We start from the raw sequence: 22,205 nt of genomic DNA, 5'->3' as shown, positions 1-22,205 counted from the left end.
GAAAATGTGTCCTCCGCAACTGATCCAGCCCTGAACTGGCCTTCAATGATGGCAACACATCAGTTGGAATAGGAAAAACTAATCAAATGAGTCCCTGATGTCAGCATTCCAACCAGCTGAAGCGTTCTCCAACGCGATGCAAAAACAGGAAGAAACTGAACTCGATAAAGGCAGAGGCACACATACGAGAACCATCTGAAACCATTCCGTTTCCAGACAAAGATAAGGTCTGTGGACAAAAAAACATGAGCAAAACCTGTCGTGCATTACTGTCGGGCTCACTAGGCATCAAGAAAAGCAAAAACTCTGTTCCTGCACTGTGGAAATCTGAAAACTCTACATGAATATGCAGCTCCCTTTACTCTGATACCCCTGAATAGACTCGAGTGGAACCTTGGAAAGTCACTTAATTGGTGAATAGACTCAAAGCTGTTTGTGATTTAATCTCGGCTTCTCAAAGGTTTGCTAGAAAACATAGTGAAGAAGTTGAATCAGGGAGACCACATTTCAGAAAGAGCATAAGTTTTTAACTTTCCACTTCAAGGCGTTAAATTACAAAGTCAAATTTCTCTTAAGTCATATTTGATGTATATAGCATTTTTATATAACTAAAGTTAACAGTGTTAATTGTCTGTGCTATAAAATGCCACTATGTGCCTGGAAAACACATAACACTGCCCCTGCAAGCAGAGAGATGGAAGTCATTCAGAGCTGATAAGAATAGTGATGAACAACACTGGAAGAAATCTAACACTGGTCACAAAAGAACTGAGGTGGGCAGACGTCTGGTGTCCAGCAGAACAGCGACCCTAAACACAACTGGAACCAAAATGGAAAGGTTTGAGTGAAGTCCAAACCTGTATCCAATCAAGAATTTGGCAAGTCGCATAAACTGCTGTGTACATGTGATCTTGAATCAAGCTCTGAATGAGATTGAGCTTTTTGCAGAGAACAAGGGGCACAATTTGAGACTCTATGCAAAACTGGTAGACATACACCAAAAATACTTGCACCTATAATTGTACAAAATCCTTTATTTCAACAAAAAAAATTAATAAAATCATTTTTGAAAGTTAACACAACGTACTGACCAGTACACCGCCTCATAGTGGTCTTGCAGCGTGAAACATGAAAAAGCAACATGTGAGAATGCAGACATTTGTATGTGCAGAAAAAAAAGAACAAAAAAGCACAAAATGTTCAGACATGACGAATCCTGCAGCTCCACGTGAACAAATGAAACGATTCCACTAAGCGAACTCAGCTGGATAGAGTGTTTCAAATCAGCCTGTACATCAGATGATGGATACAAAACATCTGAATGAACTCTGTTATTTGAACAAAATCTACAGACTATGCTGTAGATTTTGTTCAAATAACAGATAATATAACTGTAGCATTGAAACACTCGCATAGCAGTAAAAGGCAAAAGGAGCCTTATTCTCCATCATGAAGTCCAGAAATAACCCTGAATACTTGGGAAAATTACTTTCATTGCAAATAAAGAGTTTAAACAATTATACATTAGGAAATCGGACTCCCTTTTTTTTTTTTTTTTTAGTGCAAGCAGTTCTGTTAGTACTTAGACAAAAAATTTAAACTTGCGACAAAAAGAGGTCAGACTAAGGAGATTCATTCACAGCCTGCTACGACAGAACACATAGCAGCCTGTGCTATGCGAGAGCTGCTAACTAACCCCACATAATGGCAGGAAAATCTCTCACTGTCATCATTTCCCTCTCAGCCAGGGCAGGAACTGGGTCAGACAGATTCCCAAATGATAGTCAGGCTCCCAGCGAGCTCAAAGACCAGTATGAAAGGGGAAACTGCTGTCCAGAAGAGGCAGGGGAAAAAAACAAAAACAAAAAAAAGAGTCAGATAAAACAGAGGTTTCGTTAGCAACTTCTTCCCTCTTAAAATGTAAATGTGTTTGTTTCATTCATTTGTGCTGTGCAAATCCATGGGTAAGTGAGTCAATGTCAATGTACTTGCTGTACTCTCATACCGTCAATGGTGCTGACAAGGAGAGATAATTACCAGTTTGGTATGCAGTTTCCTGAAACACGAGCTTTCCGTCAACAATGAAGGAAAAATAGAAAGTCTTGAAATGCCTGACTGCTAAAAATCTTTCATTAATAAACTAAGCAACCTCTGAATCAACAAAACTAACACATGAGACTGTCTTTGGGGGAGTTTGCTCACAACAAACACTCTGAAATGTAACGATAAAAAAAACAGAAACCATGTATCTACCAAGTAGAAGCACAGCAGTTTTTTTTTTTTAATGCATCATCCATGCATCTGTAGGACTGAACAAACAACATTGATTTGGGTTCTGATCTAATTAGGACAGGGCAATACTTTTCTGTCCCCTGTCACACAAACCCAGCAGCACACAGCACAAAATGATGTGAGGCATTACAGATGACACAGCGTGTTTCCTCCTGTTTCTTTAGGGACAAAGTGACTCAACCAACATTCTCAGAACATCCAACTAGAGATTTAGTCAGAATAATAGTTTACTTTGTTTGACATAACATCTTGATGTTTGCATTTGCATATTAAATAAAAGACGCAGAGTAAAGAATCAACGCGCGTCTACATTCGCTCTCAAACTCAAACATGAACAATCTGTTCATGGAGAAAATAAGCACAACCTTTTAGCCGAGTCGCAGCAGGACTCAAAGGAAAACTAGCAGTGACGTTGCTGCAGTGCAAACACACTTGATAAGTTAGCTGATGTGGATCATGTGTGTTAACACAATGCCAGGAAGGAAGGACATCCTCAATATAACTGCACTGTATGCAAACATTTTTTTTTATCATCATCACAAATACAAATGGACACAATATCAGTATCACAAAAAGCTTCTTGGTCTGCAATGAATATCTGGTAACAATGTAACTGCTACGCATTCTAGCTCGCTGTGCCAGTAAAACATTCAGCAATGCTTGTTGTTTTTATGCAGTCGAAAAGTTTGATGTGCCATTAGTATCAATGAAAAATGACAACTAGGGGTTTTCTTTGCCAAAAAATAGCAGCTGTGTCTTTTTCAGTGTTGTTGAGGAAGATATGAGCTATAATTTTTCTATGTCGCTGAAAATATAACACTCACTGTCTTGGGTCTATATGAGGATCTAAGCTAAAGCAGAAATACGTTACAACTATTTAAATATATATTTCTAAAGTGACTCGTATCTTTCCTAACATAATCTCAAATGACACATTTATTTAATCCTCTGCAGCTCTTTTCTGCCTGAATGTGATTCAGGCAAACTGAACAAAAACAACAACTCTGTTTTTTTCTTTGGAGAATACAGCACAGCTTAAAACCTCAACCTGACATTCAAGCACGGCGGTGGAGCGGTGATGACTTGGGCTTTAGCAGTCGGAGCACCTGGGGACACTATAGCAGGGCTATCGACCGTTTCAGTAATCAGACACAAAAAGTGTCACATTCTTCAGATTTTTCATTTAACTACTTAACCCTGTTGCAGTTGAGTGAAAATGTAAGGCAAAGGCTTCCAGAGTTACATCTGAGGCCTGCTATACAAGAGTTAAAGCTTGGCTTAAACTGAGCTATGTGTGTGTGTGTGTGTGTATATATATATATATATATATAATTGTTGTGATGGTCTAGTTAAAGTCCAGATCTCAACAGGATTGAGATACTGATTGAGATAATGTGTCGGTTCTGCAGGATGGCAGTAAAGAAATGAAAATGAAATGCACTGAAGCAGTGAGAAGAAGTAGTTTTGGCCAAAATGCTTAAATTGAAAGAGGGTTTACTTTCTTTTAGTCATGATGTGTGCATCTGCTTCTTTGTACTAAAATACTACAGAGCAAAATCCAACTGCACACACACATATGGAGGCCTCATTTTCTAGTAGGGGTGAAATTCTGGTCACCAGATGAACAGATAGATTTTTTTTTTTAAATGTCAAGACCTAGAATTAAGGTAAAAGTATTTAATTTCAATAATTGGTTTATGGGTTAGCAGCAGAGTTTCTTCATGGCATTCAGTCATAATGGTTAAGGTTACGAAAGCATGCCCACAGGCTCTAAGAGATGGACATGTTTTTATGTGTTTATTCCACAAATAGCCACACAAGCACAAATGCAAGTCTTTCCAACAGATTCTTGCTGTGTGCATGGGAACTCTGATGTTGCCCTGCTGTTTTATGTCTCTACTGGAAAGGACTAGCTGCATTAAAAGGTTTTTCCCTCAACATCTTTGACACATAAGCAATGGTTCAGTTTAATGAAAGGCTGCTGCTGTTTCACCGCAACATCTAAGAAGCTCAAAGCTGTAGATGTTTTTTCAAATCGAGTGTGTCAGCTTTCATTTACTGAACCTGATGTAATCCGAGCAGTTTTTTGATTACTAATAGTTATGTTTAAATATTTTTTCTCCCACATCTGCCCCCTAATTTGCCCCAACATAACGTACTTCCTCCTATCAAACTTTTAAGAATACATGGAAAGAGGGAGAGCAGTGAAAGTCCATCCGACAAATGAAATATATAATTCACAAGCAGAATGTAAATGTAAGGCATTTAAAATCCATAAGCCAAACAATATTGTATCCTAGCAGTATTTTGCAATTGCAAAATTGTACACATTTGTCACAATAATCACTGCAATATTCCAAAATGCACCCGTTTTGCAAAGAAAAATCCACAAAACATTTAGCCTAGATTAGTGAAGATGGAAGAGATGTATCCCTAAAGATTTTGCTAGTCTTTTAGCTTTTTTTTTTTTTTTTTTTTTTTTTTTAAGTGAACAGAACCGTGTCTTTTCCATAACTTAACTTCTGCTTTACTCCCATTTTTATCCTGCTTCATGGCAGTGCAGAAGAGAAGAGCGCTCCTCCAGAACCACACTGAATTCCTCTGCAGCAGTGAGTCATTGCCATAACCCCCAAATGTCACCAAGCCTGTGATTTCTGACATTCACAACCTTCATTTCACTCCTGAGGAGGATGGAGGACTGAACTCCAACTGTGTGAAAATGTTTTTCTGAGCCCATAGCCATGTGAGAAAGATGCTGTTTTAGCTCCTTGTAACAACATAAGTACATTTTTGTCTTCCAACAGAAAAAAACCCACCTAGATTTAGTGTCACTGGACACAAAAATAAACCCAAGCAATGATTCTTGCAGGCCATTAGGAGCACACTGTGAGATGATGTTTATATAGCTACGTCAGCAACATGGTTTATTAGGAGAGCGTATTGAGGCACAGCGTCAACCTCCACCTGTATCTCACCTTGTTACCTAGGCGCCGTTTAAACAAATACTCAAGGGAGGAGGCCCAAAGTTAGAATAGACATATTCCTAATATTGTCTAAAAATACTCAGCTTGACACAAACAATTAAACTCTCTGCAGTTTTATAGAAAAAAAAGCAACATCTTGACAGCTCATCTTAAGATGAGTTAAGTTAAATTGAAGCAACCTCCCTTTTAAATGCAGCTTGTCTAGACTAAGGTCCAGATTTAGCTTCCTTTTTAAATTCTGTTTTCATATTTTGCTGCTTAACCATAACAAACCATGTAAAAACTGGCTTGGGGTTCTTGAGGCTACAGAAAAATGAAAACGAAAACACCCTTTTTCACACACAAGGAAATGTGCCCAATCAAAGCGACCCCTGAGAATATCATGGCCACACTGTGCGTTTGTTTATGTGAGCACAAAAAATGTGATGATTTAAATCTTGCAGGAAGATTTTTCTTTTTTCCTTTCCTTTCCTAAATGTCATATATTTACACTAGAAATGTGCTCAAAGCCAAAAGTGGACCTTGTGGACAAAATGACCAGACTGTACAATGAAGTAACCTCAGAGTCCCATAATAGAGTCTCCATTGCAAGTATTACACATGGGTGTACACCCAGCTGCTAAAGCAATCCAGGCTTCAGATGGAGAGTGGGGGTTATGTAGACAGCGTGGATTTTACTTTAGTTCATTGCACTGGTTTAAACAATTTGTCTGCTTTTTACATGAGAAGATCAATTTACCGTGGTAATGTAGCGAGGACTGAAGAAACTTACAAAAAAAATCCAAAAGGCACCTTGAATACAAATTAGTGGGAGGAGAAAATTTGAAGAAATGTTCAATTCCCACAGCTTTTACAATCGGGTAAAATGTATATCAACTTGTTTAACTCTATAAACAGCAAATTTTGGAAATATTTACTCAATGTTTATACATGGAAAAAGTCATAATTGGTATAAATAACATTATTACTATTAATTCTACTGCACAGTATTACAAAAACTTACTGCTTAAAAAGAACATGAAAATAGAGATTATATTAAACGTACTTAGTGGCTTTCTCTTATGTTATTAACATACAATATATATATATATACTGCTCAAAAAATAAAGGGAACATTTCACTTTAATTTTATGTGTGGCTCCAAATCCAGGCCTCCATTGGTTAATAAATTTGATTTCCATTGATGATTTTTGTGTGATTTTGTTGTCAGCACATTCAACTTTGTACAGAACAAAGTATTCAATGAGAATATTTCATTCATTCAGATCTAGGATGTGTTATTTGAGTGTTCCCTTTATTTTTTTGAGCAGTGTATATATATATATATATATATATATATATATATATATATATATATATATATATATATATATATAATTCAAGAGTGAACACAATGCGCTTACCAAAAAAGTTTTGGTAGCCATCTTTAACAATAAGTAGGAAAAAAAGAAATTTAAAAACGGCAATGTGGTTAACAAGGAATCGTTTTTCTTTTAGCCTTTCAACAGAAGCCAATTATGAACAAAATCCATCAGGAAATTAGCATCTACTTACTTGTACTGCTGGTGGTCCTTGGTGCTGCGAGTCTTCGCCATGAAGCGCTCAGCCAGTTTTTCCAGGTTTCTGGAGTACTCCATTTCAATTTCTGCTTTCTTTCTGAAGAAGTCCTGAAGGTCCTGCAGCAGCTGCACCCGCATTTCCGTCTGCTGGTCGAGGCATTTCTGCTGCTCCACCAGCTGCGTCCTAATCTCTGAAAACATGCAAAGGTGAGACGTACATGAGGAACAGGATTGTAAAAATGACTAAGGAAAGCAGAAACATACAACAGACCAAGGTGCATCTTAACTTGTCGTAAATGTTCCAAACAGTTCCAAATATCTGAATGCATAAATATAATTATGAAGCTTTGCAATTTAGCTTTGCAAAACATTACTATACAACTGTCTGCGTCAGCACTGAGGATGAGGACAAATGATCTGCATTCCCAATAATTTACACGCAGTAGTCACACATGGAAGTTTGAGTGAATGGGTCAAAACAGGCTATTATGCTTCTGTTATGAGTCTCTGTACAGCTTTTAAAGAGGCTGGCACGGTGGACAAAACTGGTCCCAGGTGTTTCATTAAAGCTACAACTCCTGCAACAAATGCAATCAGTTTCTTCTGTTTCTCATCATGGGGAGTTTAAAAAGCTACAAATGCTGTTGTTTTTGCGACTTTCACATCGATCCACAATATCCACTTTAAAAAACGGAGGGGCAGGTCACGTCTCAACCAGCTCTTTGTGCATGAAAAAAATAACATCCAACTTTGTTTTTTTGTTTGTTTGTTTTTCCCCAAGGGAATAATATCAACATCTTTCCTGTTGAACAGGTAAACTGGGATCCAAACAGACACATTGTTGCCTCTGCTTGCCACATCCTGCCCAGGCCTTGTGTAATTGATTTCTTGTGATAGGGGAAAAAAAATGTTTCCCTCAGATGTCTTTTGCAGTGAAAACAGATTAATGAGGTAATTTAGAGCCAAGTGGTTACTGATGGAAGCAGGTAATTTGTCACATATGGCCCAAAGGTTGCGGCATGTCAACAAATATTTTGTTTCATGCAATTATGAAGATAATTGCAAGTGTTTTTATCTGGATAGCATTACAAAAACAGCAACAGGGTAAAAAAAAACAACAACAAAAATAAACAAAGGTTTCAGGACACAGCTTAAAGAATATGTTTTCTTGACACATAATATACATAATCAACAATACTAAAAGTTCAAATAGGTAAAAGATGATTATACATTCAACATTTAACATAGGCTAGTCTAAGTCTTCATCATATTAGATTATCACTGAAAAAGAATCTGAGGCTTTTTAAAGTAAAAAAAAAAAAAAGACAGAAAACCGTCCTGTAAGAAAACATAGCATTAGAGCAGGAGCAACTTTACCATCAAGTTACATATAATCATTACAGTCCTTATTAATCAAGAGACATTTAGGATGCAAAGCTTTCTAAAAGTAAAATCAGGGCAGAGAGGTCATCAAGTTTCATCACTTTTTGTGTATGCACCCCTGAGTATCAGAGCATTCAATACGGCTACAAAAAATTAATTTTGGATCTGGTGTAATGTAGTGGAAATTCTGGTTTAACTGTACAGGTTTAACGAGCACAGTTTAAAGAATAAATTACTAAAGAAAAAAAAAGAAAGAAAAACTTTCTCTAGTTAAAGTTAGTTGAGAGGTTCAAATGCATGTGCACTTGGACTTGTGAGCCTCCTGTAATATCCAAAGAGAAAGTGGAGAATGAAAATAAAGTTTCATGGCACAGATACAAAGAAGACTATCGGATCATTTGACACAATTACACTCATGACTGAACAGGAAAACTCATTAAATCGCTCATTTTCCAACTCAAACATTGACAGTGGGAGGCGTAGCTGGCATATCAGTAAATGAAGGCTAGAAGGAAACCACCTATCATGGGAAAATACAAGCCTGGCAATGTCAACAACACAACGCGATTCGCAAATGATGTTTTATTACCAAACTATTTAACACTGTGACAACAATAAAAAAAAAAAAAAAAAAAGCTGGCCTTTAATCGACATCTGGCTGAAAATCTTGGTTTTTAAAAAGTTTTTCCATAAGCTGACCAAACACATGGAAAAGAGGAAATATTTTGTCATTTATAAATAACTGGATTTATAATTTTAAAGTGATTTACCAAATCACTTGCACAATAACGTACATTTAATATAGTTTGCTGTCCATTTCAATCATATTTTTTTTCATGCAATAGTTTTATTACTAAAACAGCTGGTATTTATGAGGCTTTATCAAAACAGCTACTAAACCTTTAATGAGCCATTCAGGAAAATTAGGCAAGACCCACACATGCAAAATTACACAAGATGTAATACATGATATAAAAAAAACCAAGATTAAAAAAGCCAAAAAAGCAGATTTTGGAAAATCATCCAAATCATCAGTCTTGATGAGGATCTTTAAGCATATCATCAGTCTATCACCATAGACTGATGATAAATGGTTAAAGGAATAGTTTAGCCAAATCTTCAGAGAAGTTTGAAACAAACTGGAAATTATATTTTTAAAGTTAGCTAAAAAAAATAAAAAAACAATGGAAAGAGCCCTTCAAAGTCATAAGAACAAGTTTTATCCGTTGTTGAGTGGCAGAGAGATGCTCTAAATTCTTACTAAATCAAGAACAATTTAAACAGAAACCTCTGTTCGTACCGACAAGCAGTTTCTCCCCCAAAAAGTTGCAAAACTTTGTCATATTTATCCATGTCATGGTAAGCATGAACTGAAACTCTGATCTGACGGGTTTATATAAGAAAGAGAGAGAATCATTTAATCCCACAGGCAAATATCTCAAGTGAAACTTCCTTTGGAGTTTGAGTCCCGTTGATCAAAGAGAGGCGTTATACGAGCCCCTTGCTAAGAGCAATGTCAGGTGTCTGACAGGTTTCTTACAAATCAAACAGAATGAACTGGATCTGGCACACATGCCCTTTAATGCATTCAAAAAAATCAAACCACAATGTGTTTTTACCAAACCTAAAATGATCTGCCTGTCCTTGTATGTTTTACTATATTACATGCTGCATTCCTGCCATTCTGAGGCAGTATGTATGGCAAACACATGTGGAGGCCTCATACTGTAGGGGTTTATGGGAGGGCGTTCGAGTTCACTGAAGTCTATTTCTTTGCTTTGAAACAAGCAATCTTCACAATTGGATTAGTTTTTATAGTTACATTCACACATTGGGACACCAGAAGTAAGGCACAGTCTGAAGCCATTTCAAACAAAACCATCTTATTAAAAAAAAACAAAAAACATGGAGTCAATGAGAGCAAAATTATGTCATTTTTCTTGAAGATATTTTGTTTTCCTATTGGATACTGTCCAAGAACTCCAGCAGAGAATCTGCTTCCAACACGACCATTCACGGAAATAAAAATCCACGAAGTTGCAACTCGGATTTGCCAGACAGATCCCTTCTATTGTCACCAAAAATGCTTAGTAAGCAGGAGGGGTACTGACCCATTGTGGGTGAAAGACCACACCGCTGTAAAAACAACTCATCTGATGTCAGAGAGTAACAAATAACTTTTTGTCAGCCCTTGGACCCAAATATATCTAACTTATCAGAGAGGCAATCTGCCTGCTGCAGTATGCATCCATCATGTTGCTACATGCAACAATTCATTTATCTAAACTAATGGTTCCCAACATGGGCTCCGAATTGTAGCCAGTAGTTTTAGCAATAGCAGCAGAGGAAATCAACAAAGCCGTTCAAGTCCGTGTTGGTCATGCTTCCCAGTATTGAATCAACATTAACAGCCAACTTGTTCAGCTTGGCACATCTTTCTTCGTAGAGATTTCACAGCGTTTAACTGGTGAATTGAATATGTCCAAATACAACCAAACAGTAGCAATTGGGTAAAATTTAAAACTTCAACAGAGTTCAGCAATAAAAAACTGCTTACTTCAAGGAGATTTACTTTTGTTGTTGCTGCTTATATACTCACAAGCTTGAATTAGCCTGTCTGCATGCATTCAAGAGTCACAGCATCGTGGTGGTGGTGGAGGAGGGTAACAACGTAAAAGAGAGTGGGAACCACTGCTCTCAGGCAACAGTTTCTCTAAGTTAGTTGCCATTTCTTACAGAACGTATCGTAGATCAGTCCCAGCGCTGCATTTACACATGCAGCTCAGCTCATGCACCTCCTCGTCAGCACCTGAAATAGCAGCAAAGGCCCGGAGAGGGATACTACAAGAGGGTTGCCGGCCTCACCATCTGCTCCAGATCTATTACTTGGGACCAGGGGAGTTTTATTTGCCTCTGCTGGAGGCTGGATACAAGACAGGATAAATACCAGCAGAGGTAATTACAAAATAGCTCCTGGAGGAAAAGCTTCGGATTACATCAGCAGCTTGATCACATGGCAGGAAGATTTCCCTGTTAAAAGGCAGGTTAATGTCCGATAAGTGAGGAACTGGGTCCCACCGTCATCTGGCGCTTCTTGATTAGTAACAGAATGAACTGGATCTGACAGTTCATTCAGTCAGTCCCAGCGCTGCATTTCATTCAGTTCATTCTGTCCGTCTGTCAGATCCAGTTCATTCTGGAACTGAGCTTTTTCACATTTCTCTTTCAATAAGGCCAGATATGTGCAGCGTATACATAATAGCTGTCCTTCCAGCAGATTCTCCCGCCTGAGCTGTGGATCTTGTCCGGTTTCTTCTCTCCTTGACGGTTTGGGTGGACACACCATTTAAAGTACTATCGTGTATGCTGACGTACTTTCAAAGTTTTACTTGACAATGTGACTCGTCATCATGAGGCCAAAGGAAAAAAAAACAAAAAACATATGACCCAGAATGTCTACTCAGTCAAATTAGAGGTATTAAGAGTTTTGCAAATAGCAACAATCAATGGAGATTACAGTTACGACTTTAGCAGCCGTCTGGGTCTGTGCAGTAGTAAAGTAAGATCTGCCAAAATGCCAAATCGATTCCATCAGAGCACTTAAAACAGCGCCAAATTACAAACATATTCCTGCAAACTTTGAGAATGGGCTTTATCTCAAAATATTACAGATCTGGCAACGTGTTCTCCATTACAGCATCTGACTGACATCCTCGCAGCTTCCAAAATCACAAAGAGGCTTCCAACACAAGTACTGCAGGCTACTGTTATCCAGAGGATGACTGCTGGGTCAGAATGGGAAAAAAAAAGGCCTGACCCTATTACTCTTATTCTTTAAACTGAATCAAAAGTTACACAACGCAAAGTAAGGCTTATTCTTAAATATTCTTCCTACTTATATCACTTTGCTAAACAAAACATCCTTCCTTCACAGCAAATATGATTAAAACAAGCGATGAAAAATAATATTTTTATTACTAATGCATGTATAGGCCTAATAAACAAATGTCAGAGCATAAATGTGTAAAGCTCAAATAGCAAATACGAGAGCAGCTGAGATACGAGTCGCATTTCCAATTCAGGGGTGTTACATTAGGTTTGTAGCAATCCAAAATGAACCCCTAAATCTTTGTCATTTCCACTCTACAAGGTTATATTTAATAATGCAATTTCAATAAGTGGAATCTAATAATTCCTGCCAATTAGACTGAGCTCTTCTAAACTGCTTATGAGCCAAAAGCCACAGCAGCTAAAGCAACGCCCCACAGATAAGAAGCCCAAAGCAAGCAGGAGAGCGGGATCAATCACGGCAGAGTTTATGGTGGTTGGTAAGGACCAGCGTTTTGATCCAAACCAAATAACAGAATTAGAAGCTTAATGTTAGGGGATAAAAGCACATTTTAGAGTCAGAGCTGTTTGTTCAGCTGCAGGTTAACATTGAGGCATCTTGTTTGATGTGGACACCAATCTGCTGTTATGGGACATCTGACAGAACCAGCAAAGATTTGTGTGGCTTAATGTCCGCTTTGTGTTGAATATTAATTTTTTTTTGTTTGTTTTTGGGAAATGGGTAATGCAGTATAAAATAAGTGTCACTGTGATTTGTGATGTTTTCTGTCCAGAGCAGACATCATTGAGTGATGGTAAAGAACATTAAACCAGGTTCTGTGGCTTTGGTTTCGATTTAACCGACTTTTAGGTTATTACTGTTCACTGATGAGAATCTATCATTGTAGAGAGGCACATTGTTTGTTTGTTTTTTTGTTTTGAGTCATTCTACTTCCTGTAAAAATACAGGTCTTTCTGTCGATAGTACTGGGAGCACTGGGTGAAGGCTGACAAGCTAGATTTTTTCACAGATTATATGTCTCACAGTATATCGTCACAACATAGTGACAATTTTAACAAATACTTTTTTGTTTTATGAAAGATACACACTGCAGCTTTAAGAGTGCAAAAATATTTCGGTACAAGCATAACTGTGTCTCAACTTCAGAGAGGAAGGAATCTGAGAGAAATACATTGATCCCTTTCAGTCTCTCGACCAGTCCTCGCCCACTTTTACCATTCATCTCCAAAGCATTCCCAGCTGCTCTGTCTGCTGCCCTAAATGGACCAGCGCTGGTCTCACACTTGTGTGAAGCCTAAAGACACAAAGTTAATCCTTAAACTGAAAGGCAGCTTGGGCAAAGTGCTGCAATCTGGCAAAATTGAAAAGATTACAGCACAGAATAATGACAGGTTCTAACTATTTTTGCCGCTGCAAATGAAAAACGATACCCCACCTTGCATCAGGTATGCCTTTGTGCTTTTGTTTGGGGATATTAGTGATGTGAGAGATAAAGGGTATAAAGCTCGTATGTCAAAGCGGCGACTTGCTCTCATCTAAACCAACCCCAGGCAACAAACTTGGCCAGGCATGCCTGCAGCTTTTACGGTTGGGACGCTTGTTTGGGGTAACAATACCATGAATACCATGTGGCTGCAGAGCCAAAGAGGGGTGCAGCATGAGAAACATCAGGAAGAGATGCACTCAAGCTTTCATCTGTTGGAATATTAACTTGCAGTGAAGCAAAGTTAATCTGCAACATCCTGGCAGAGAATTGACTAATGCGAACTATGAAAGATGAATCTGAGACATGCGGCAATAAGGGGTTTCTTTTACAGCTGCAGTAGGTGACTTTTAAAAAATATAGATTATTTTTACATATTTATTTAAAACTGTCACTATGTTCTGACAGCATAAAATGAATCAGGTATTTGCAAAGAATGTACAAGTTCAAAATTGCCGGTTTGCTGCAGTTGTGCTAATGGCGGAGAAACAACTTAACGTTACAGGAAAACCATTAACCCGCCATCATCAGTGGTCATATTTACTACCCTGGGAATTGAGCAGCGCGTACACCATCTTGATTGACAGTGCTAAGACCCTCCTTCTGTCTCCTAATTGGTTGTTTTTGACCAGAAGCAATGTTTTTCTGCACATGGAGGAGGTAGAGGAGCTCGATCTTATCCTAGATGATCCATTTTACTGTCAGAACACAGTGACGGTTTTCACGTATATAAAAAACTTCTTTTTATACAAGTTAACTGTAGCTTTCAGGAACTATTCCTTAGTTGTGAACTTCAAGGGGATGTGTACGAGAGGAGATAAAGTCAACAGCATTTGAGTCCGATGGCTGCTTCCACACAGGTAATGCACTTTGTCATTTTAAATCATCTCAAACTCGTTTCTTAAGTTTGAGATGAATTCACCGTACTTCTACGGGCTCCACAGTTATTTGAAGAAAATACTGTATTTTATCAGACAAATGAAGCATTTCTTGCCCTTGAGGATTGTATTATTCAGCAGAAGTGAATACATTGTACCATTTCAGCAGGCATGCAGTTTTTAGACCTGCCAAAGAAAATGCTCATCCTGTCGAAGTTCAACTGGACAGAGGGAGTGTTTAATCTGGACAGTCTTAAGGTGGATCACCAGGGTAAAGAAAACACCCACTAAACAACTACGAACACGCATGCACATAACTGGCTTAAGTCTTTGTGGCCAAGATGCACCCAACCTGACATGCACGTCAAAGAAAACAAGAGTTTAAAACCAAGAACATGCAGCTTTCATACAGAAAGCTCAGCCGAGAGTAAGAGTGGAAACAATGCAGCCTATGCAATTCAAAATGATTGAAAAAGGAAGCAAGAGCAGGCAAAAACAAACAAATCCAGGGGCTGTTTTGCACTTTCAACTCTATACAAAATATTCTTCATTTAAAACTGAATGACAACAAATACCAGCAAGAAGACTATGTGGTATAATATTAAATACTTCCTATGGCACCAAGAGGACTAGCAAATAGTCAGATTAAGTGCCTGGAATGAATGTTATTACAGAGATGATTTGAAATTAGGGGATTCACAGAAACTCAAACAAAGATGTGGGAATCAAGGTGACAGAAAATCCAGTAACATATTCCAAGTTGGATTTTCTTCAATTGGATTTAAAACAACCACAACAAAACAATACAAGGCGGCTTCTCTGAACTGCATATTAGATGGTCTAGCAGGCTTGGAAACCCCCTACCTTTCATGACATCATGTAACAGCAGAACCTTTCTCTGTAAACATGTCTACTTGGCTGAAAGGCTGTTGAACTGTGTAGAAGGGAAAAATCTCAGTTTAGATTTTTTTTTTCCTGCATCTCCAACATTTTTGGTGTTTGCTTAAAGGTACAGCACACAAAACCCAACCAAGGTTAAACATCCTCCTTTCTGTGATAAATAGCTAAATTTACAGAGAGAATCCTGCAGCTCCCAAACTCACAGAAGCCTTTATATCTTATTCACAAGTACATGCATTTGTCATGGGAACCTATTCAGTGGTTTATCTAATATCTGTTAGGTTAGTGTACCTAAGTTATGACAGCCCAAAAACTGAACTGAATCTACTGGCAGAACAAGCAAAATAAAATAAAAAAAAAATAAATAAGTGGCTTGCAAAAGACTTTTAGTCTCAATTATGCTCTAAATCCTAGAACTCCCCCATTGTGATTTCTAAAGTTAACTGTTAAACTACTGGCCTTAATTGTTTTCAAATGCACAAACAACATTTTGTAGAACAAACAGACAGTACGTCAGTGTTAAATAGCTTGGGATCACTTTTCTGCACTGTGCAAATAAGAAGGAGAAAAGGAGGACTACACGACCTACAAAGAAAACCGGAATTCCTTCCTTATTTCCATGTGTCCTCTAAGCGGCTAAGAATAGCGTCATCCACATCGTTCATGTGCTTCCCTTCTTATGTTGCTAAACATCCATAACTGTACCACAAAAAGAGGATGTAGCAGGATGTGCGGTTTCGGGGCCTTTGATAGGGCTGAGCCAGTGAAGAAGCTGGATGGGCAGAGAAGGAACAACCCTACTATTCAAGACCAGCCCTGTAATTCCAGAGGATAAACCGTACGCTGCCAACCCACTGCGAAGGGAGAGTGAGCGAGAGAAATAGAAGGCAGGCAGAAATAGTATGAGGCCAGTCATTAGTTGGAAAAAGTGGTGGAAAGGAAGGCCAAGGCTTTGGTAACCTTTCCGACAGTAAGAAGGCGGCACAATCTTTGATGTTGATGCATTTTCAAAGCAAGCTGAAAGGTAAACTCTACAGGAGCAGACATTTCTTTGCAGACAGAATACACAGCGCCTTGCAAAGGTCTTCACACTCTGCTTTTTTTTTTCTCTCATGTTACAACCACAAAAATCAATACATTTTGTTGGGATCACACTTTTTGTGACCTTTAGCATCTTGGGCACTGCAATCTGTGTCAGATAGCAGCATCCTCTGCGGTGAGAAACAATCAAAGAGACTTCATATTTCGTTAATGTGCAAAGTGTGAACATGTGCTTGAAAATATTACCTTATTACCAGGAAAATATCCTTATGCCGACATATACATTTACAATGGTTTACATGAAAGCACATCCTTGGGTTAAAACGTCCCAGTTTAATCAAGATTTAATCGAGAATCTGTGGTTCTCTTTTGTAAAAATGGGCAGAATTTTTGGTTTTAAGGTATTTAAACTTGACAACCAGTTATTAGGTTAAGAGGGGATTAATCTTTTCCACACAGACCCATGTAGGTTTGGATTTTTTTTTCTTCCTTAGTAATCAACACCATCTAAACACTGTATTTTGTGTTTATTTGTGTTGTCTTTGAAGATGCAATATCTAATAAGGTTTGATGTTCTGAAACACGAAAGTGAAACAATCAAAAAATTAGGAAATAAGTAATGGACCAAACACTTTTTCACTCCACAGTATATAAGAAGAAGAGCAATGCAATCAGACAAAAGCTCACATGAAAAGTCTGGGAAAGTCTCAACAGTCTAAAGAGCTCCCCAAACTTTAGCAAGACTGTACATGTCCACATTTGCACTACAACAAACAATAGGCTTTTTTTTTTTTATCATCATACACAATGACTTCCATCTGGAGTCCTCCTTTAGCTCATGCAAATCTTAGGATTGTTTAGGTGGACTTTTGTTCATCGGTCCATCATCCTCTTTATCTACTACTTTAAAACAAGTTTGTTTTAATTCAATAAGATCGTATTACCCACAGTAGATTTATAAAGAGCTTAAAGTACAGACATGGATTAAATCAAAGTCTCTTTCAAACTGCTCCAGTTTCCTACTGTGAACAACCTTTGAAAAGAAAACACTTACTTCAAGGTCATAAAGAGAAGGATAACTTGTCTTATCTGCAAAGAAGCAGCTGGCTGAGACCAGTATAAATAAAAGTTTGTCCTTCTGTGGTCGTTCAACGCACGCTATAACGACACGCATGCATCCCTCATCAGGCTTCTCTAAAAATACTTTTACAAACCCCACTGTGTCTACCCAACAGGCAGTACTGATTACTCGGGTATTATGCATTTAAATGAATCTCCAAGCAGCACAGAGCATCTTTGTATCAGCTTTGTGAATGTTAACAGGATGTGTTAATGTTTGTGAAACAATGTGCTCTCTATCTTTATGCCATTTGTCTGTCTGTTTCATTGTCTGTGCTCAGTTGTATGTTGTCCTTTTGTTTGGTTAAAAAACTGGCAAAGGATACTGTTAGTATCTCATTTTTAGTAAAATGACTTTTTTTCATTGAACCAGAGTTTCATCAGACCAGGACACCAGTTTTAGCTGCTCCATGGTCCAGTTCACATGTTATCAAGCCCTTTGAAGGGAAGCTCAGTTGGGTCTGGTTTCGTTCTTTGTTTACCACTGCATTTACTAAAGTCTGATGTGTGTACGTTCTGACAGTGGTCACACTTACGTACATCGATACTAGAGCAGAACACGAGGTTGAACGTCTTCTTGCCTTAAGTGGTCTCGGGTGACCATGGTCTTCCCTTAAGCCGAGCTATTTCACTGTTAGAAAATGAGAAACTACGTAGCCATATAATTGGACATAATATTAGAAAACCTTGTGTATGTGAAACTACAGCCAACAAATGTAATCCACCTGGATTGTACTCAAATCAAACTCTTCAAAGACAATGATGTTGATCTTTTTCCCACCCTGGGCCTACAGTTGCGACAGCTGCACTAATCCACTCAGAGACTTCTTAGCCTATTGTAAACACAGACTCTGACATGAGGAACAGAGTGATTTAAGAGACGTCCTTCAGCGGTACTAATATCCAGCATTAGATACACGCAGGACTGAGTGCCAAGGGTTTTTCTCATTATGAGATGATGTTGAAACAAACTCCTAGAGACTGTCAATCTAAAGCATCCAAAGAGGTTGTCAAAATGTTTGTAGAAACTTCAACTTACTCTAGTCAGCTTTGTACACCAACTAGAGGTGAATTTTCTGAATTTCGGTCTGCGTTGTCGTCTCTTTCCACAGTGACCTCACCTCAGACTTTAAGAGGAATACTAAACACCAGATTTGTCAGATCAGCTGACATTCTTTGAAGAGAATAGGAGGTGGAGGCAAAGTTCCCAGAATCAGAGTCAGATGATGTTTCTGTTTCAGAATCCTCTGGGTATTCTTGGCTATGACGTTGTGTCTCGTTTGTTTAAAATGCAGGATAATATAGTGCGTCAGACTAGCATAATTACAGTGTGAAGCTTTGCACAAACTTTGTTTGATGAGTTTACTTCAGATGCCCTGTGGTTTCTATACACGGATTAACAGAAATGCCAATAAGCTCTGTAAATGTCCAAATGTTTCCCAAAAGAGAAGAGATGTAGTTATTACCATAAAACGATCTGCTGAAAAAATAAATCTAGACTGTCTTTGTCTAATACAAGCACGTTTTGTGCTGCAGTGCATTCTGACAGCTGCAATTACATTGTTTAATGAAAATACTTCTGGACCTCCTACACCCAAAATGACTGGCAGACGTATAGCGCTGACTATGACTGATGGGCAGAAATATTCATTTGCATTGAACTCTTTCACATTTAGTAATGCTACAAGCACATATGTATCTGTGAACGGCACATTTCCTTTGATGTCACAGATGAACTCTGTTTTCTAATTATGTGATTTCTAAATACAATGAATTTTATTGAGCATTACCAGAGTAAAGGGGGCAGAAACATGTGCATGCCACAGTTTTCATTTTTTACTGTTTGATTTTCATCGTTTTACTGTTTGATTTTCTTTTCTTTTGTAAGTCACTGTATAGAAACAAAAAAAGCTTGTATATAAAAATCTTCACTACCAAAAGAAGTTACAAAATAAATGCTGCTAATTACTTTTACAATTTACTTGATTCATGTGAGGATCATCTCAGAAGCTCACATTTAATGTGTTGCAACTCACACAATCCCAACTTTGTCAATTTTGGACCAACTCAATTCAGCAAGGTTGGATGAGAACCTCAAAAGCATCAGGGCGATGTTGGCGCTAAACTCGGCACATATTTGGTTGAGGATTGATGCCAGCAGCTTTAGGGTTTAGGGGAGCAGCCTGGGGGACAGTTATTGATTGGATGGCCGCTCTTAAACTATGGTCAAAGATTGAGGTTAATGAATTAAGGGCAGGTGGACGATGGGACGAGCCTGAGCTGAGGAGCTTGGGATTAAGATGAGAAGAGATTAATTTCACTTCCACATCTGCTGCTGAATCTCCCTTGTCCATAAAGCCGATGATCTCACTGATCTCAACATGGCTTTAATAAATCAAAACATATACTTATAACATCTTCAAGTGTTGTTGTGCTTGTTGTAGGCCTTCACATATAGAAGAAAACAGCAAGACTGCTTCCACAAAGACAACCGTAGGGGATCGTTTCAAGTGGCAACAGGAATTTTGCCAAGAGTAAAACTTCAAAGAAGCGGTATAATCTGAAAAATCAAATGGGGTATAATTATGCTCATATGTTAACTTTTTAATTTTGATCAAAAAAGGCAGACATGCATTTTTAATGGCTATTTAAGGGCTGTGAATCAGTGAGTGAGGCCAAAAGAGAAGCCCTTTAAATGTGTATAATCACTAGAAGTTACCCGTCATTCAACTTGAAAACACTTCCAGAAGTGAGGGAAAATGTATGTGAAGGTCCATATTTGTTGAGCTGTAGCTAATCAAACTGATGACCCAAAGCAAAGGAAGGAGGTAATTTAATGCTATACTGGAGGATTTCAGTTCTTTCTTCCAGCCTGATGCAACTAAATCTTCTTGGGCAAAGTCGTACTGCGAGGGCATAATAATGAGGCTGCCTTGCAGGAAACAGAACATTGTGGTGCAGATGTGTTAAGTTGTAAAAGTTACAGATGAATCTTCCCATTATTCTTTCCATACCCATAGGCAAGACAAACAACAGAGAAATCTAAACAAGGCTGACAAACCGAGCACAAGCCCTTGGAGATCGACAGAAAAAAAAAAGAATATTTCCCATGAAAAATTATTACTTGATTTATTTCTTCATTTCAAACAGAAACTGTCTGTTCTCCTATAGTTCCACTTTGAGGTTTATGGTGTTCTCATTCCTGTGTAACCTTTCAATGAGAGCGTCCCATCAAAGCACTCTTTACCAACACTTTTCTTATGCAGAAAAAAATACCTCCAGAGATGCAATGACCTCATAAATCCAGCTCCACTTTGAGTATCTTTGGTGCAAGACTGTGGTGGAAAACACTGATCAGTAAGTGCATAAAACCACCAACCCCACATTGTGATTCAGGCAGTATTATTGATTGCTCCTTTCTATTAGATCTTGCCAAGTAATGTGGTAGATGGGACCATTTACTGTGCAGCAGATACATGTGAGCCACCATTGTATGCAGCAAATGTTCTGTGAAAGCCTCTACATGTGCTGCAGAACATCAACAAATGGAATTGTGATGACCAAGGAACACAGCAAACAGCTCCGGGATAAAGTCTTGGAAAGGTTTAAGGAAGGGTTAGGCTAGAAAATAATATTCCTAGTTCTGAACAGTGTAAATCCTCAGTCCTGGTGGGAGGATCTTTAGACAGGACAGCTTTAGTTGTGACTTTTTACAAATCTGGTCTTTATGAAAGAGTGGCAAAAAGAAAGTAAATATCGAAAGCAAGCCTAAAGAAGTACTGCTTGCAGTTTGCTACAAGACCAGACGTGTATAAAGTGTACTTAAATAATTTACCAACACTTATTTCAGTCCATCCAGTATCACACACAGTGACACTGATAAATTTACACAGCTGGTAAAGACATAAGCTAAAACACTTACAGCTGTAACTGAAGTTGCAACACTTGAGGAGTTGTGATTTTTTTTTTTTTCTTTTAATGAAAAACAGACAAGTAGAGCATTTTCTGCACAATGAAACTACTGGAGGTGTGTTACACATTGTATTCTTTAAGTGGTAAATTATTTTGACTGATTTAGCATGATAATCCTACTGAATCATAAAGAATCCAAGGTACCTTCATTTATCAAGTCACATGCTGCATCCTTGTCCTTCCTCGGGTTTCATAAAGAGTTTCTTCGCTGAGCCCCAAACTGCAGCTCGAGGCCCAATCAGTACCCTTGTCACAGTCCCATACACAGCCAGCAGGGATTGATTTCTTACATGGCATCCGGCAGTGAAAGCCAAGCTGTAAAGAATGAGGAAGTCCATAATGATCTCCCATCCCCCCACTAAATAGGATACCATAGTCCAAGACAGGTTAACATGATTAGCTCTGACACATATATAGGAACCGAGAAGATGAGCAAATAAAGAGGCCTCGGAAAGACCTAATCACACCTTAATTATAGCAGACGGTGACATTAAGGAAGTGACAGAGTTACGAGCTGTTATCTCCTGAAAACTACCTTCAGGGAGGCTTTAACCGTCAGTCCTCTGCCACCCCTCAGACCACAAATGTCTGAAGTTGAGAAAAGGCTCCAAGTCTGGCTTCCAGGTTCTGAGGTGACATGGCCCTAAAGTTGTCCCCTAAAGCATCTCATTAAAAGCCTTTTGTTTTCATCATCGCTGAACAAACACCAACACTGACAAGACAGTACAGTTGACGCAGAGTGCC

At 38.4% G+C, this 22,205-nt stretch overlaps 1 protein-coding gene across 3 annotated transcripts in view; it reads right to left on the bottom strand.

The window, feature by feature from the left end:
* Positions 1–22,205, bottom strand: part of LOC106918859 (SLIT-ROBO Rho GTPase-activating protein 1-like) — an 86,581-nt gene that overhangs the window by 52,456 nt on the left and 11,920 nt on the right. For all 3 annotated transcript variants that reach the window (XM_014988898.2, XM_014988899.2, XM_014988900.2), the window contains exon 2: positions 6,831–7,026. In XM_014988898.2, the coding sequence (XP_014844384.1) occupies positions 6,831–7,026 (196 nt within the window). The remainder of the gene's footprint in view (positions 1–6,830; positions 7,027–22,205) is intronic.

Source organism: Poecilia mexicana, unplaced genomic scaffold (genome assembly GCF_051168715.1).
Source record: "Poecilia mexicana isolate PSO_F unplaced genomic scaffold, ASM5116871v1 scaffold_6, whole genome shotgun sequence".
Taxonomy (NCBI): domain Eukaryota; kingdom Metazoa; phylum Chordata; class Actinopteri; order Cyprinodontiformes; family Poeciliidae; genus Poecilia; species Poecilia mexicana.
The sequence above is the reverse complement of the archived record's forward strand: the minus strand, read 5'-3'. Positions and strand labels throughout refer to the sequence as shown.